The 13685-nt window shown below is 52.3% G+C and overlaps 1 protein-coding gene across 8 annotated transcripts in view; it reads left to right on the forward strand.

Moving 5' to 3' along the window:
• The first annotated feature begins 3179 nt into the window (after positions 1-3179).
• ARHGEF7 (Rho guanine nucleotide exchange factor 7) overlaps positions 3180-13685 on the forward strand; it is a 134674-nt gene continuing 124168 nt past the window's right edge. For 2 of the 8 annotated variants that reach the window (XM_043590785.1, XM_043591625.1), the window contains exon 1: positions 3473-3712. In XM_043590785.1, coding sequence (XP_043446720.1) covers positions 3548-3712 — 165 coding nt within the window. In that variant the 5' untranslated portion in view covers positions 3473-3547. Of the gene's footprint in view, positions 3713-13685 lie in introns of all 8 variants that reach the window. The other 6 variants (XM_043593601.1, XM_043596671.1, XM_043593173.1 and 3 more) reach the window with 6 other exon arrangements.

Below are 13685 nucleotides of genomic sequence, written 5' to 3' on the forward strand. Positions count from 1 at the left end.
GCTGTAACTGCTAGGTCGACAGTCATCTGCCTGTCCGGCTTCAGGTTGGGGTGGAGCTTACCATGTTTGTAGGACCATCCTCCAAGCAGCAACAAGCTAAACAGCTGAATCAGCACAGTTCAGCAGAGCTCGGGGGAATCACTGATGGCAGCCGTCTGGGGGCCCGCCCCAGCAGCGACAGGGATGTGGCATTGAGGCCTTAACAGGGAGCCAAGCGGGACGTGAAGCTGCGACCCTGTCGTGGGAAATGAGGCCGCCGGAGGCCACGCGCCTGCATCGAGAGCCGTTCCACATTTTTCTGAGGTGAGTCAAAGGGCATCCGCAGACAGGACTCAAATCCTCTGTTGACAACGGCCTGGCTCCGACCCAATAGAACGGTGAGTTCTTCCCCATGGCTCATGCCTTCTGTAATAGGAACTTGGAAAACTGGAAAGTTTAACCATATGCCCACCTTGGATACTAAAGTCGGTCGGTTAAACACCTAAAAACACCTAGCTGTGAACAGTGTTACTTTCTAGAATGAATCCCTTCCAAATAAAGTTTTTTGAAATTAATGTGCATCCAAGGTAAAAGAATGCCACTAGTAGCCACAAAGCACTGAAATGTTCAGGGACTTCTTTTTTTTTTATTAAAAAAATTTTTTTATGTTTATTCATTTTTGAAAGACAGAGACAGAACACAAGCAGGGTTGGGGTGGGAACACAGAATCTGAAGCAGGCTCTAGGCTCTGAGCTGTCAGCACAGAGCCCGTCACGGGGCTCGAACTCACAAACCGCAAGATCATGACCTGAGCCGAAATCAGATGCTCAACCAACTGAGCCACCCAGGCACCCCCTTTTTTAAAATTTTTAAATGTTTGTTTCTTTCTTTATTTTGAGAGAGACAGAGAGCATGAGCAGGGGAGGGGAGAGGCAGAGAGAGAGAGAGAGAGAGAGAGAGAGAGAGAGAGAGAGAGAGGAAGAATCCCAAGCAGGCTCTGAGCTAGCACTGCAGGGCCCAACACAGGGCTCAAACCTACAAACTGTGAGATCATGATTTGAACCAAAACCAAGAGTTGGACACTTAACCGGCTGAGCCACCCAGGCGCCCCTGAAATGGTCAGAGACTTCTAAGTTTAGTTATGGTAGGTGGCCTGTGGGCCTCCCTTCTGACAATAATTGACTGTCCAGTGATTGGTCACCTCAGGCCGCTCACTAGAGCTGCCTTTCTTTAGGGTCATTTGATTGAGTCAAATTCTTACTCTTGTTTACCAGATTGTAAGCACCAGACCTAATCTGAATATATTATAATAATAGAATCTGAAATTGTAATGGCTGTATTCTGATTTCTTCAATTCAGCAGTAATGAGCATAAACAGAAATCTCAATGAAAAACTACCCTTAGGTCAATACCCTTCTGTTGATCAAGGGTCTTTGGGCACAAACCTTAATGGAAGTCTTAACTGCTCTGTTCCCTAGAAAGTGTAGAGAAGTAGTCTGGAAAGCTGGTTATGTGTGGGTCCTGGACACCCACAGTCCAGGCTTTAGTCGCTTCTCCACCACCTGGGTGTGTGACCGTGGGAACAAGGGGACAGACTTGGTAAGACTGTGATAGTGATGGTGTGATGCAACACAGGGAGGGAGTTCTGGCAGAGACGGGTGAGCTCTAGAAGTGGTAGCTATGACCAAGTATGTGGCCCTCGTGTCTAGACTCCATGCTGTCCTTTCCATGACTGTGTGTTTGCATTTGAGAAGAAAATGTAACTGCTTAACTCAAAGCTGGAAATAGCTGCAATTCATGATTGACACAGAAGTATGCCGGATGAAGGCAGAGGAAAAGGGAGTTAAGCTTCTATTTTTTTAAAAAAATTTAAATGCTTATTTATTTTTGAGAGAGAGAGAGAGAGAGAGAGAGAGAGAGAGAGTGCAAGAGTAGGGAAGGGGCAGAGAGAGGGAGACACAGAATCTGAAGCAGGTTCCAGGCTCTGAGCTGTCAGCACAGAGCCCCATGCCGGGCTCCAACTCCTGAACTGTGAGATCATGACCTGTGCGGAAGTCGGAGGCTTAACTGACTGAGCCACCCAGGCACCCCTTAAGCCTCTATTTTTTTTTAAAGTTTTATATGGCTTCTAGCTTTTGTCATTAACTGGACTATACGTGCCTGGCATACCGTCAGCTCTCTGTAGGTGACTACTAAGCTGTTGTAAACTGCCACAGGCCACCATGCAAGCCAGCAGGGAAAGCACTTGGGGGCTGTGGAGGGAGTAAAGGGACACATGTGTTCAAGGGACTCTCCTTCACACAGTGCTCTTGTAAGAAGGGGCTCTCTTCCTTGGTTAGATGCATGTGTCAATGTCATTCCATGTTCGGAGAAGCTTGTTCATTGCGGGACACTTGGAAGTCCGAGTTCAAGTCCGGCCTGCGCATTGCCAGGGCCATTGCCAACCGACCATGTTCTGCCCAAGTGAGATGGGGGCTGAGAGGTCGGTTTGGTTGGGGCCGTTCTCCGTCCTTCCTTCCCCGTCGTCATCACCGACACAGACCCAGTTCAGGCTCTGCTGCTTTCCTGATACCCATGGTTTCTGAAACGTCACCATCAGTTAAAGTGGAGTCGCTCCAAGGTTTCTGGTCCTGCAGAGCGGGGCCGGCCTGGCGGGTGGTGAGGTCACGCGCTGGAGCTGGCCTCCCGGCAGGGGGCACACCTGACACCCGCGCGCCACGCTGGGGGTGGGGGTGCGGGCGTCCACGTCCCCAAGGATCTCAGCAGCCCCCAAGGATCTCAGCAGCGCCGGGGAAATCAATTCCTCCCCGAATTAGGCCCATCTGCTCACAGATTTAATGATGATTTGTGTTCTGTAATTGCTGGCTTGCAAAGTGGCGGGGAGAAGCAAACGTCTCGTTTTCAGCACCCCCAACCCCCACCCCCGCCCGAAATAAAACTGGCAAAAATCAAAAGAGCATTCTGGGAAGCACTTAATAGTTGCAACGCTGGTGAATTCAGAAAATCAATGACGGGCTCCGCGCCCTCTGAGGAGGGGCCGGCGCGAGGGCAGCGCCGCGCGCTCCGGCGTCCGCGGGGCGTGCGCGGGGGCCCGCGGGGCGCAAACGGTTAAGGCGGCCGGCGCCTCCGGAGGTCACGGCGGCGCAGGTGGGCGCGCACGGCCGGGCCGGGGCGGGGGCGCGCGGCGGGGCGCACGGCGGGCCCGAGCGCGGGGTGCGTGTGCGGCCGGCCGGCGCGGGGCTGCTCCAGCGCCGCGTCTTTTCTTCTCCTCGCGGTGATGTCATCGGCGGCGGCGGCTGGGAGCCGGGAGGCGGCGGCGGGGGCGGCGCCGGGCGGCCGCCGCAGGTTCATGTGCATCTAATGAAAAGGCACTTGACAGTCGGCCAGGACGCACGCGAGGGAGCGCGAGCCGGCCGGACCGCGGCGCCGCCCGAGCCAATCGCGGGGCCGGCCTCTCCATGGGCGAGCCGGAGGGGGCGGGGGGCGCAGCCGGCCGGGCCGCGGCCGCTCCGAGGTGAACGGCGCCCAGACGGGCTCGCGGCGCGGGGAGGCCGGGCGCGCCGCCGCTATGAATTCCGCCGAGCAGACCGTTACGTGGCTCATCACCTTGGGGGTGCTGGAGTCGCCCAAGAAAACCATCTCGGACCCGGAGGGCTTCCTGCAGGCGTCTCTGAAGGATGGGGTGGTCCTCTGCAGGCTGCTGGAGCGCCTGCTCCCCGGGACCATCGAGAAAGTAAGTGCCGCCCCGGCCCGCGCCCCCACGGCGCACAGGCCCGGGCGGCGGGCGCCCCGCCTCGTTCCCGCCGCGGCCCGGGATGCGCGGAGACGTGCGGGCGCGGGGTCGCAGGCGCCGGCACCTGGCGGCCGCGCGGGGCGCGGAGGATCCCACGCGCCTCCTTTGTGCGCGGACCCGGGAACGCGGCCCGCGCGGGGGGCGCGCAGGCGGCGCGAGGCCCGGGCGGCGGGAGCTGGGGGCGCCATTGTGTGCGCTGCGGCGGGGCCCGGGGTGGGGGTGTGGGGGTGGCCCGGCCGTGTCCGAGGGGACCGGCCCCGGGGAGGCCGCAGGGAAGGGGAGCGGCGGCTCCGCTCCGCCCCAAGGTGGAGTCGCCCCTGTCGGTGACCCGAGCGGAGAGCCGCGCTCCAGCGCCGCGCACAGCCTCCTCGAGGCTTTGTTTGAACAGTTTTTGTTGGTGGTATCGTAGGAGAGTTTCACCTCTGCTTAGTCGACCAATTGTTGGGCGTTTTTCAAAGGCATTGATCGATAGCCGAGGGCCGGGCTGTAAGATGACCGACTGCCCTCCCCGCCAGAGAATTCCTCGTGTCTCCAAGCCCCGAGGATGGCCGACCCCACGAAGCCAAGGCACTCTCCGAGGCTGGCTTAAAATTCTCGATTTCATTTTCGGATCCGTGCCTGATTCAGAGCAAAATCGCCGGGCCCACAGACCCTGCCTGCTTCTGTGTTGGTGGCCGGTGGTTTCCTCGGGGCGGGGGTGTGAACCCTGACCCGCATCTCTGCCAGTGATTAAAGTTTGCTTTCCTCCCACACAGGCTGACAAAGCCAGGGCTGGGGGTAGAAGTGCTTTTAAAAACGATGTGACCCTGTGTTTCAAAAACACTGCAATTTTATCCTTTTTTCATTTTCTTTCTTTCTTTCTTTCTTTCTTTCTTTCTTTCTTTCTTTCTTTCTTTCTTCTTTCTTTTTTTTTTGCCAACGTAGAATCTTAAGCTCAAACAGTTACTTAAAAGGTGTTAAGCGTAGAAGCTGAAGCACACCGTAGTTAGGAAAAAACTGTTTAATTTTTTAAATGGGGTTGTTTTAGCCCTAACGTACAGTGACGATTTGCTAATCAAATGTTAATTAGGTCAACTTGAAAAAGTAAAACGTTTAATCTTACAAGTTTGTGCATGTTTTGGTGCTGCATTTTAAAGGTCAGAAAAGGTTTTGTTTCATATGAATTTGCATGCCTGCTAGTTTTAGGTATTTTTTCTTACTTAGAACGTATGTATGAAAACAGAATCTGGATGAGGCTGAAGGGCTGTCTGCCTGGCCAGGAAACAAAAACGTTGCTTGTAAACCAACCTGATGTCACAATAAAATTATGATTTAAGACAGGCTTAAGGAGCAGAATCTAACTTTCAAGGCCCTCGGAACAGTTTGTTGTCATCTGGATACGAGGACCTATGGTAATAAAAGTCAGATGTTGGAAAGCAGTGCAAATGCACGCTGAATTCACCAACACAGGCTTCTATAAAACGTTGTTCCGTGACTAAGAGTGAAGTTTTAGGAAACTCCCTGCGCTGTCTGGATAAAATCATGTCACTATCGAAGCGTGCTATTTGGCATATTAGCTGCATTCATGTGATTGGCAGACTTGAATAATCATTTTCTTTTACATTCTCCAAAGGTTTTCTTTCCAAACTGTAGCACTCCTTCCATCCCTAAAACAAAGAGAGGAAATGTTTAGCTTGCGGGAGCTGGCCTGAAGCCCGACACGTTCTGCAACCAGGGTCCCCCAGAAATGTACTCTGCTGCCACTGTCCTTCCCTACCACCGACCCCCCTGTGGCCCCAACTGGTTGGTTTTCCGCTGACACTGCCAGAATGCAAGTGGCACAAATTAGAGACAGCACTACCGGTTCTGTGTGGTTCAAAGGTAGGTTTTTGGAGTAAAATATATTAGCCAGTCTCTGCCTCTAAAAACCACAGGTTTCCGCATCTCCCGAGCTTTCCTGTCTCTTTAGCAGAGGCATTGATTTGGGCTCCCACACCGCATAGCGCGAGCCACAAGGCAGACGTGTGCGACAGCTCTCACTTGGCCCTGTGGACGTCGGTCTGGGGACGGCTTTCTTTTACACAGGAGCGTTTGGAAACTTCGCCGAACGTTCACGTGGAACCCAAAGAGATTTAACTTTACCCTAGTTGGCCACCTGAACACGCTGGCAGCTGGGTAGGGTGCTGGAAGCAGCATGCCACGTGTGCAGATCCACGACTCAAAATGGACCGTTAGGCTGGGGAAAGCGCAGAGGTGGCTCGGGTTTCCCACATGCCTTTGGTCAAGAAGACACGTGCCGGTGTGTTCCTTGTATTCTGTTATTTGTTCTAGTTGGAGCCAGTGAAAGGGCGGAGAACCACGGGGACTCTCAGACTGTAGATGTTTTCGCCCAGGTTCCCCTGGATGCAGGCTGCCCTTCGCAAGGCGGGGGTGGGGGCGGGGATCATACACCTCCGTGAGCAGCTCAGAAAAGAGACACTTTTCATTATTGCCACCGGCAGGTCGTCTGTCGGGGAGACAGAGTGGGGATTACGCGGTTTCCTGGACCTTCGTGTGTGAGGCACTTCCGCTTTGATTTTCTCCAGCAACGGCCCTGGTGTTTTGCTGGCCTGCTCACCCTTCCTGGGGTGGGAGCGGGCAGAGGCCCCGAAGCCAGGGGCCCCTGCCACCCTGAGCTCGTGAACTCACACTTGAAGCCCCTCTGGACTGTTTAGTCACAGGGGTGAAATGAAGATTCAGACGTTCTAGAAGGAGGAGCACCTTTAATGAGCACACAGAAGTGGCAGGGGTCATGAAATGCTGCTTCAGTTTTCCTTGTTGGTGCGGCCCACGGGGCTGCTGGATCCAGCGTGAGAATCTCCTGGAGCCTGGTTCTGTCTTCCCCGAGCCAGGAGAACAGAACACACTGGAATCGGTAAAGTGCTTCCCTGAGGACGCTCCCATCGATCCACACTTGTGGATCACAGTTGAGAAAGTCCTGCTACCCTTCTGGCCTTGCTGGATGTCCTGGGCGTGTATGTGAGTTGAGATGGGGTTAAGCTGCTGGGCTGGGTTCCTGTGTCCTGGGGCGGTGACAGAGCCCCACCCCTGGCTGGCTGCACTGAAGACGTTCTCTCCCAGGCCTGGAGGTGCAGGCCTGGGATAGGGGTATGGGCCGGGGATTGCGGTGCAGGCCCGGGACTGGGGTATGGGCTGGGCCGTGCTCACTCTGAAGGTGCTGGGGAAGGGGGTCCCGCACATGCCCAGAGTCCCCATGAAGTTCCCCAGTCTCTGCTGTGCCCAGACCTCCCCTTTTATGAGGACACCGTCCCTGTATTAGGGCCACCCGACCCCTGTATGACCTCAACTTAACCATTACATCTGCAGCAACCGTGTTTCCGAATAAGGTCACGTCCTGTGGTTCTGGGGGTCAGGGCTTGGACATACACGTTTTGGGGGACACAACCTAACACATAACGGGTTACATAATGAATTTGAATCCAGTCAACTTATTGAGTACATACCTGCTTAGAGGATGCCAGGTGCTACGGGAGATAAAAAGAGTAACTGTTCTTAGAGGGTTTAGTGCAGGAGAAAACTGTCAAAACAGGAGCAGCGTGAGGAAATAAAGTCAGCTATGGAGGAAAAGGAACAGGAATTAAGGGGTTCCAGGCAACCAGCAGCTGAGCAGGCCAGCCTCTGATGATTTTCCTGACACATGGATTACAACGTGGTTTGTGTTTCCTCAGACTATCCTCGGGCAGCCCTTAGGTGGTCCTCTGCAGGCTTGCGGGCAATCAGCGAGTTCGGATATAACATAGGAGGAAAAAGTTGCTTTTTCCTGGTTGATTTGTGGCTTGCATTTCTGGTCGGTCCTAGGATTTCTGGGGCCGGTGGCGGGAGAGAAGTGAGGTGTCAGTGGCCCCGGGACAGCAGCTCTGAGGGCCCGCCGTGAGCAGCTTGCGCTGAGGATGAGGTCAGCGATGGCAGTGTGGTGTGATGGCGAGGGTCTCGCTCACACCGGGCCAAGACTCAGAGGCCCATGCCCCGCAGCTGTCGGTACATACTTGGCGGTCTCGTGGGAAAGCATTCTGAGAGAAGTCGCAGGGCACGTTACATCCCGACTGTGTGTTTCGGGAGACTTCTTTAAACTTTGCAAACTGAGCAAATTCCTTGTAATGAAACGAAGCTTTCAGAGGAGTTAAAATGTAATGACAAACATCTGCTTTTGAAGCATATGATTTTGAAGTCCTGCCTCAGCCCTGCACGAGGGGGATTCGTGTTGGGGGTTTCAGGCCCCGAGGAGGGGGAAGCCCACTGCATTTGTTGGCTGATTCGCAGTCAGGCAGCCTCCCGGCAGTTTAGATGGGGGGACGCCCAGAGTGGCTTGCTTTAGCGAGTGTGCTGGCGCCGTGCGTGGTATGCTTGCTCTGGCAGGTGTGACGTGGGGGTGTGTGTAGGGGGGCAGGAGGGCCTTCCCCACGGGCAGCTGCCCCTTGTCCTCCAGCAGAGTCTGGCGGTGGTGCTGTCCCAAGACCTCATTCTATTAATAGAAGCAATGCCCGCGGTGGCTTCCTTTCCCGGTTCCCTTAAGCACTGCCCGCCTGTGTCCGTATCTTTTACAGAAATAGCGCGTGACCCAGGTTGCAGGCAGCGTGCCGGGCACCATCGCCCCCATCTCCCAGGTGAGAACACTGAGGCCCAGCAGTGCCTCATGCCGTGCCCACGTCACCCAGTTAGAGCCCCGGGGGCAGAAGAGCCCAGGTGTGCCTGCCGTCCGCGCTCGGCCTGCTCACGTGCGCTAGATCAGGAGGACGTAGGCAGTCCCTGCCTTCAGGAGTTACAGACCAGCTCAGGACACCAGACTGACAATGTGAGTGACCACAGTGACAGGACAGACTCCAGGGTTACATCGTGGGCACAGACTGCCGTTCACCAGGGGTCCTAAGAGGGAAGGAGAGGCCGTCAGGATGTGAGCCACGTGCCTGCCTGGTTATCTGGGGGCTCAGAAATAGCTGGAAGCAGGACAGGTAGCTCTAGAGAGTGTTGTGCTCGGGCTGTGACCCTGGTCGGGACGCTCCTCTGCCCCTTTTCGCTCCTGTCTCCTGGAGGACACCCCCGAGGAGTCTGGCGAACTGTTGCTCTGGCATCGGATCGTCCTCTGGGGGACTCGAGGGCCTTCCTGACTCTGTGCTTACTGAGGTCCATCTGTGCTAAGATGTAGAACAGTGTGCTGTCCGTGTACATACATACATACACGTGCACGTGTCTAATACTTCTCGAGAGGCCCGGCTCTGGTCTTGGACTGGAGCCGCCCATGTGTTTGTCATTGTCGGTAGAAGGTGGCAGAAGCCCACCATCCTCTGGGCACCCAACTCTGTCATGGGCGGTGCCACCAGCTGGGGCAACCGGTTGTCCCCAAGACCCATTGGTCCCTCCCATAGCCAACCTAAGAAGGTGCGGTCCCCATATATGCTCCAGAGTCACCCAGTTGCTGTGTGACATGTGGCAACTTCTCTGAGTCTCAGTTTCTCCCTAAAAAATGAGATTAATGCCCCCCCCCCCCCCGGAGGGAATGGCCTCTTGGGGCAGAAGGGTTGCTAAGAGGGTAAATGGGTAGCCCTGAGGGGTTTCTTGTGTTGTCGGGCACAGAGTAGGGTCCTCGGGACACAGAAGTTGTTATTATTTTACGGACTGACCCTGGAAACTTTCTCTGCTGGGAAAACTCCAAGCCAGGATTTGAACCTCAAGGCCAATGCCAATCCAGGAATACTTCCTTATTCTCACAACCAGCCGGAGTCTTGCAACTCCAGGGGACTGGTGGCCCCTCCCTTCCCACCCTGACAGACCACTGTCTGGGTCGGTGGGACCACTGAGTTTGGCTTCCAGGACCCTCTGCTCAGCGCCAGGCCCCGAGCAGCTGCAGAGCACACACAGCTGCTGGAGGGCTGAGCCGGCGGGCTTGGGTTTCACATTTGTAGAGTTTCATGCTTGGGAAGGGCGTCCGCAGAGGGAGGGTGTTGGGGCTGGCCCTGGGCCCTGGGTGTGACATCTGACCTTTTCCTCCATCAGTTCTACCCAGTTAGGTTAGGAGAATGCATTTCCTGATGTTTTCACATTTCTAACTTTAGCTCTGAATTTTAAAAGTTCTATGAACCAGACTGGTCGTTCTCAGCCCTATTTTTGTAGACAGTGCTGTGTCTGCTGTAGTCTAAGGGCCAAGGAGCAAGGTGGGGATGTTTAAATGGGATGTGTGGAAGTACGTTTCAAACGCATATGTCACAATTATTTAAACCACTGTAGTTTTGGGTTCCTACTATGTGTGTGCTACTGTCCACATCATACAGAAACACATGCACACACATGCACCTGTTCCATATCACCTTTTTAGGCAGGTCATAAGGGAAACCATGGGGTCTTAAGTGTAGTGCATTTGTGAATTCTCAGTGTGAAGGAATTCTCAAGAGGTTATCCAACCCAAACTCATCATTTTACAGATGGGTTAACTGAAGACAGCTGCATACGGTTGTGTAAGTTGTGCACTGCACAGTCTAGGGAAGGTCACTCATAGTGTACATGAATGGTGTCTTAAGACTGTGCCGGGCAGGGGCTCTGGGGCAATGATGCATAGAAGTCAGCCTCCACAGAGGTCAGCGTCCTCAGAGGTCAGCCTCCTAGGGTACAAGGCAAATTAGAGACGGGTTGTGGTAGATTACAGAAGTGGCCCTAGCTCTTCACTCCCCATAGACCTGCCTTCAAAGAGGGAGTCTGTTTTCTCACTTCTTGAATCTGAGGCTGGCCTCGACTCGTGTTGGCCAATGGGATGTGGCGGAAGTGACAGGTGTTAGTACTGGCTGAGGCTTCAAGAGGTTTTGCGTGTTTCTGCACTCTCTCAGACCTGCGTCTACTCTGAGGACAGGCCCAGGCCCTGGATGCTGAGGGATTGGAGAGCATGTGGCAGAGAGCTTGACTGTCCCTGCTGAGGCCTCCTGGACTCCCCTCCTGCCTGCTCACACCGGAGAGAGCCGCACACAGATCAGCAGCGCTGCCGCCCAACACAGATGACCACTGCTGCGTGAGCAAGCCCAGTCGTGACCCGAAGGACCGGCCAGCTGACCCGTAGCCCACAGACCAAAGTAGATGCTTCCTTCTGCCCGCCACTGAGGTTCCGTGGCTGTTTGTTAATGCAGCCTCACTGTGGCAGTAGACGGCAGGTACAAGGCTAGGGAATGCAGCTATTATTTTGTACGTAATTTTACCTTTTATTACACTTGGAGCAGCTTTTTACAAAGGGTCCATAATACCCCCCCCTTTTTTAATGTTTATTTTTGAGAGAGAGAGACAGTGTGAGCAGGGGAGGGTCAGAGAGAGAGGGAGACACAGAATCAGAAGCAGGCTCCAGGCTCTGAGCTGTCAGCACAGAGCCCAACACAGGGCTCGAACTCACGGACTGTGAGATCATGACCTGAGCCGAAGTTGGATGCTTAACCGACTGAGCCACCCAGGTGCCCCAATAGTACCCCTTCTTAAAAATTTTATTTTCGAGAGAGTGAGCATGAGTGGGGGAGAGGGGCACTGGGAGAGAGAGAATCTCAAGCAGGCTCCATGCTGGGTGTGGAGCCCGATGTGGGACTCCATACCATGACCCTGGGATCATGACCTGAGCTGAACTCAAGAGTCGGATGCTCAAACCACTGAGCCACCCAGGTGCCCCAATAATATTCTTTTTTTAAAAATTATTTTTAATATTTATTTATTTTTGAGACAGAGAGAGAGCATGGACAGGGGAGGGTCAGAGAAAGAGGGAGACACAGAATCTGAAACAGGCTCCAGGCTCTGAGCCGTCAGCACAGAGCCCAAAATGGGGCTCGAACCCACGGACCACGAGATCATGACTTGAGCCAAAGTCGGATGCTTAACCGACTGAGCCACTGAGGTGCCCCCCAATAATATTCTTAGTATAGTCTTCAAAGAAGGGCCAAAAAAAGTGTAGCAACTTAAACCTCTCCAGTTTATATTAAATTGCTTTAGCTTAAGATGGGAATCCACAGTTCCAAGTTTGCTTTGGCTTTGTGTAGTTTCTTACAATGCAGTCTTGTTGTGGCAGGATGATTTTTGTTAGCAACACCTTATTTAAAACAGTCTAGTTCTGGATTATTTGTAAATACTCTGGCCTGTGATGGCCTTTCTCCCTCAGTTCTGAGTGACTCACTACTAAGTTCCTATGCCAAGAAGATGTGTGCCCAACCTATTTCCTGTCCGTAAAGTACTTTGTTTACAAGAGATGTTTTAGTACCCATCTGCAGTTAGCAAATTCATTCAGAAGTCTTTTGTCAGGAACACTGGTTTTCTGAAAAAGCCTGTTGCTTTCTGAACGCATGCCAAAAGATGATGACTTTGTTCTTCACGTTAAGGAGGAATGTTGTAGTGCTTTTGACAGAGAATTAGGTTCAGAGAAGTATTCCTGGTCCTCATCGCCTCTGCTGGTGCTCCAGGAGGAGTAAGAGACTCTCAGGACATAGAGAGTTTTATTCCAGGCCTTTATTTCTTGAGTCGCCTCATTGTGATCTCTGTGGTGCTGCAGAAATTGCCTTGTTCAGGGAATCATAAACACTGGTGCTGGTAAGGAGATTTCTTCTCGTGGAAGCATGACATTTTCTGGTCAGAGTCTTCCTGTTTGTTAATGCATTTTTGTTTCTGTTGAAAACAAGCGCTATAAATAGGATGTGGTCAAATTCTGGACAGATTTGCGATGGAGTGTAAACTTCCAGAAAGTACCGCAGAAGCCATGCTTTTAAGTGACAAGAGACCGGAGTTGAGTGTCTTCCACACTTTATCGACTGATGACAGATGGAGAAGAGTCAGGGTTCACGTATCATGCCTCTGACAGAGCAGTTACTCAGACGGAGCCAGAATAGCTGCCACGTTGACGATCTAAAATAGCTGCCATGTTGGCGATCCAAAATAGCTGCCATGTTGGCGATCCAAGGTTGATTCTTCAAATGACAATAGTAATTCTACTTCAGTGGGTGTGAGTCTTGATTATCTGTTTATGAATTGTTAAAATAATAATACAGGAGTGAGCTACTCACCCTACCCGTAATTCTTCTGTTGTCTGTAATGAGATGTCTTCCTAGGAAGCTAGAAAAATAAGAGCACTGGATGTTACATGTAAGTGGTAAATCACTAAATTCTCCTGAAATCATTATTACACTAGATATTAACTAACTTGGACTGAAATAAAATTAAAAGAAATTTAAAAAAGAAAGATAATGGCAAATGCAACTCTAAGTAAGTAGTAGGTGAAAGAAAATAAAGAACTTAATGGGAATCAGTGACAGAAAACAAATTTACTAGAGAAAATCAACAAAACCAAAATCTGGTTCTTTGGGAAAATCAATGAAATTGGTAAGCCTCTTAAACTGGCCAGGAAAATGGCCAATATGAGGAATCACTATGGGTTCCACAGACACTAAAATGACCATAATGGAATAGTATGAACGTTTTTATGCTAGTATATTCTACACTGTAGATGAAATGCATAATTTTCATGGGGACCTTCCCAGCCCTACAGGTATAGAATTCAAACCAGTTAAAAAGCTTCTCATAGAGGGGGCACATGGGGTGCTCAGTCGTTTAAGCATCTGACTTCAGCTCAGGTCATGATCTCGTGGTTCATGAGTTCGAGCCCCATGTCAGCTGTGCTGACAGCTCAAAGCCTGGAGCCTGCTTCAGATTCTGTGTCTCCCTCTCTCTCTGCCTGTCCCCCGCTCGTGCTCTGTCTCTCTCTGTCTCAAAAGTAAGCAAACCTTAAAAAAAAAAAAAAAAAAGCTTCTCATAAAGAAAATTCCAGGCCACATGGCCTCATGGGCGAACTTTACCAAAGAATTCAGGACTTCTGTCCAGAATACATAAAGAACTCTCAACACTCAATAATAAGGACACAAAGAGTCCA

This window comes from Prionailurus bengalensis, chromosome A1, assembly GCF_016509475.1.
Source record: "Prionailurus bengalensis isolate Pbe53 chromosome A1, Fcat_Pben_1.1_paternal_pri, whole genome shotgun sequence".
Classification (NCBI taxonomy): Eukaryota; Metazoa; Chordata; class Mammalia; order Carnivora; family Felidae; genus Prionailurus; species Prionailurus bengalensis.